Here is a 2,817-nt window from a genome sequence, read left to right as displayed (position 1 = left end):
TGGCTTAGTTGCAGGCAAGATATTAAGTTAGTTAGTTGCTTCAGTTGTAGCTAAGTTGTAATGGATCAAGTTGTAATGAATCAGTGAAGTTATCTTCTGATGCAATGAGATTTAGTGAGTCTTGTTCCTCTTTTATTGCAATGTACTGTCTGGTTTGCTGCAACATTGTCATAATGTACAATCTACATAATCAGCATAACCATAGCAATACATAACCATACATAATAAGAAACTGATCCATACATAGCAATACATAACCATTGTTCACAATACATAGAGGAGTTCCACTTCAAATGCATAGGTCATCTTTTTCTCACAAAAGGATGAATAGCATAACTACTACATACATACACAGCCATAGTTCACCATTAGTACAAGCATACAGTACACAACATTAGTTCCTAGATGCTAGGTCATTACACAACCATCATTCCCAAAAGGTCAGCAATGCCACTAATCTCATTTCATCTTCTTCACTTCTCCAAGATGGCTTGAATCCCCCTGAACTTCTCCTTCAACTTTTCATTCTGAAACTCTAACTGCCACTTCTCTTCAATATGCTTTTTATTTCCCTTAAGCAGATCAGCAACCTGAAGCTTCAACTCTAGCTTCTCTTGGGTGAGCTTCTCCTGACACTTAGTTAGCTCTGCATTCTTCAGCTCCAAATTCATACTAGCTTCAGTAAGCACTTGCTTCTCTTTCATTTTGTTCAACTTCAAGTTCTGAATGACTGTTGCTTGAGCTCTTGTCAGGTTGAGCAGCACCTCATACTTCTGAGTAAGTTGCTGGGTCTCTGCATCTTTCTTTGCCATCTTTGCCTTCATATCATCAGTCAGTTCTTTTCTTACCTCCTGCTGATATGTAATGGCAGACTGCAGATGCCTGAAATCCACCACCTTATCTTCCTGGAAGTTCATCAGCTCATGCACATCTTGGACTAGCTTGTCATAGTTGGCCTCCAGCTTGTTCTTCTCTTCTGTCAGATGGTGGATAGTGAAAGAATTCTCAAGATTGTCATTCACCCTAGCACTTTTGGCATCTTCAACCATTGCCCATAGCTTCAACAATGCATTCTGCATTGTTGGGGGCCACTGGTGATCAACCCATTCAACAAAGCCACAATTGCTACCTTCCTGCAAAAACAATAACAACAACAAAACAGTTCATACAGCAAGTAATTACACAAAATCACTGCAGTTGCCAAAAAGAATGTCTAAATTTAGCATCAGACCACTAAATTTAACAAGAGGAGCAACCACTTGAGTAGCTGACTGACTAGGTTCAGCCATTGTTCTAATGCAAAATATACTCATGCTTGACCTAAATAAGCTACTCTAACCACTATGAATCAAAATGTTGACACCAAGCAGAGTACTCCAGCAAACAGAATTCAATATGGCACTGACCAAGTAAGAAAAAAAATCAGTATGCCTACAATCCTACAATACATACCGGCTGTGCACATGCTAAAAACCTCTTGCCTGTGTCTGTTCCTTCAAAGGCAACAAGCCTCTCAGATGCCATGCCGTGCTTCTCACATGGAGACATCACATCCAGCTCAAGCCCCTTGTAATCCGGATCTTCAATGGTGAAAGGAACCTGCAGAAGCTCGCACAAAGACAATGGCCAAATCAAAACCTAGCGAAATCAACCAAATCAAGAAATCCCAAATATGAAACCCTAACCCTAACCCTGTACTGACCTCGTTGAGACCGTCTGTGGAGGAAGAATGCATGTACGGGGGGCTAGAATGGTCGTCGCTGCTTTCGTCCTCCAAAACCATGGCGACGGCGGGGCGGGGCGGCGGCCGGCCGGCTGTCGGGACGCGGTCGGCGGCGATGGAGGAAACGAGCGAGGAGGAGGAGGGGGAGGGGAATGGTGCGGCCGGGCTGGAGCTGGTGCGACCGGGCCGGTTAGGACAGCAGCGCACCGGCTCGTCCTAGTCAGCACGCAGGCACGCGCCGATTGGCCAGCGTGGCACCTGACGGGTGGGCCCGACCTGTCGGATCGGGCGTCAATACGTATAAATACGCGTTTTAGTCCAATTTGCAAAAATTTGGACCAATGTTGGTACTGACACGCAAAAATTAGCAATTGTGGTACCAATCTGCATGTGATGCCTGAATTGTGGTACTTCTGTGCAATTAACTCAATATTTCCAGCATTGCATGTGAGCTACAGCTCGCCTAAATATCTTATCATTACGCACACACCAAATACTCCAACAGCTCGTAAGTATGATGTCCATGGCTAAGCCTGACGGGGGTGCTGATATTGCCAAACAGATATCATCAAAACTAGAGATGCCCCTCTTCTTATCAACCATAATCTCATCCGAGCATGCAAGGACAAAAGAGCAATCCCAGAATAGGTGCATAGCAGTCTCTTCCACTTGGTCACTACAAAGAACACAATTATAGGATTCCAGATATATCTTCTTTCTTCTCAAGAGGTTTCTTGTATTGACCTTGTCATATAGTAGCGGCCAAATGAAAATTTTGTGTCTGAGCATGGCTGAGGTCTTCCATAGGAGTTTAAACAAGTGGTGTGTGAAGTTGATGGGCCAATGAGACATCTATACATCTTCATAGAGGAAAATTTTCAGAGGTCCAAGAATATCTCCAAGTGGTGTGTAAAACTATAAACTATTATATAAGAAAAATAAAACAGAACAAAAAATAAATAAAAGAAAGAAAATACAAAAGAGAAACAGAAAACAAAAGGAAGAAAAAAAAAGGAGCACCCCCCCCCACTGGGCCTCGGTCCAGCAGGCCATCGGGCCCCCAGGCCGGCCCACTCGCCCCGTGCATAATCCCC

The 2,817-nt window shown here is 43.8% G+C and overlaps 1 protein-coding gene across 1 annotated transcript in view; it reads right to left on the bottom strand.

Moving 5' to 3' along the window:
* Positions 1-333: 333 nt before the first annotated feature.
* LOC119315641 overlaps positions 334-2,817 on the bottom strand; it is an 11,764-nt gene continuing 9,280 nt past the window's right edge. Inside the window, exons 2-4 of the mRNA XM_037590181.1 lie at positions 1,703-1,939; positions 1,453-1,599; positions 334-1,133 (exon numbers count right to left, since the gene is read on the bottom strand). Of these exons, the coding sequence (XP_037446078.1) occupies positions 474-1,133; positions 1,453-1,599; positions 1,703-1,939 (1,044 nt within the window). The 3' untranslated portion in view covers positions 334-473. The remainder of the gene's footprint in view (positions 1,134-1,452; positions 1,600-1,702; positions 1,940-2,817) is intronic.

Source organism: Triticum dicoccoides, chromosome 6A (genome assembly GCF_002162155.2).
Source record: "Triticum dicoccoides isolate Atlit2015 ecotype Zavitan chromosome 6A, WEW_v2.0, whole genome shotgun sequence".
Taxonomy (NCBI): domain Eukaryota; kingdom Viridiplantae; phylum Streptophyta; class Magnoliopsida; order Poales; family Poaceae; genus Triticum; species Triticum dicoccoides.
Note: the sequence above shows the minus strand (reverse complement) of the source record. Positions and strands in the feature narration are given on the sequence as shown.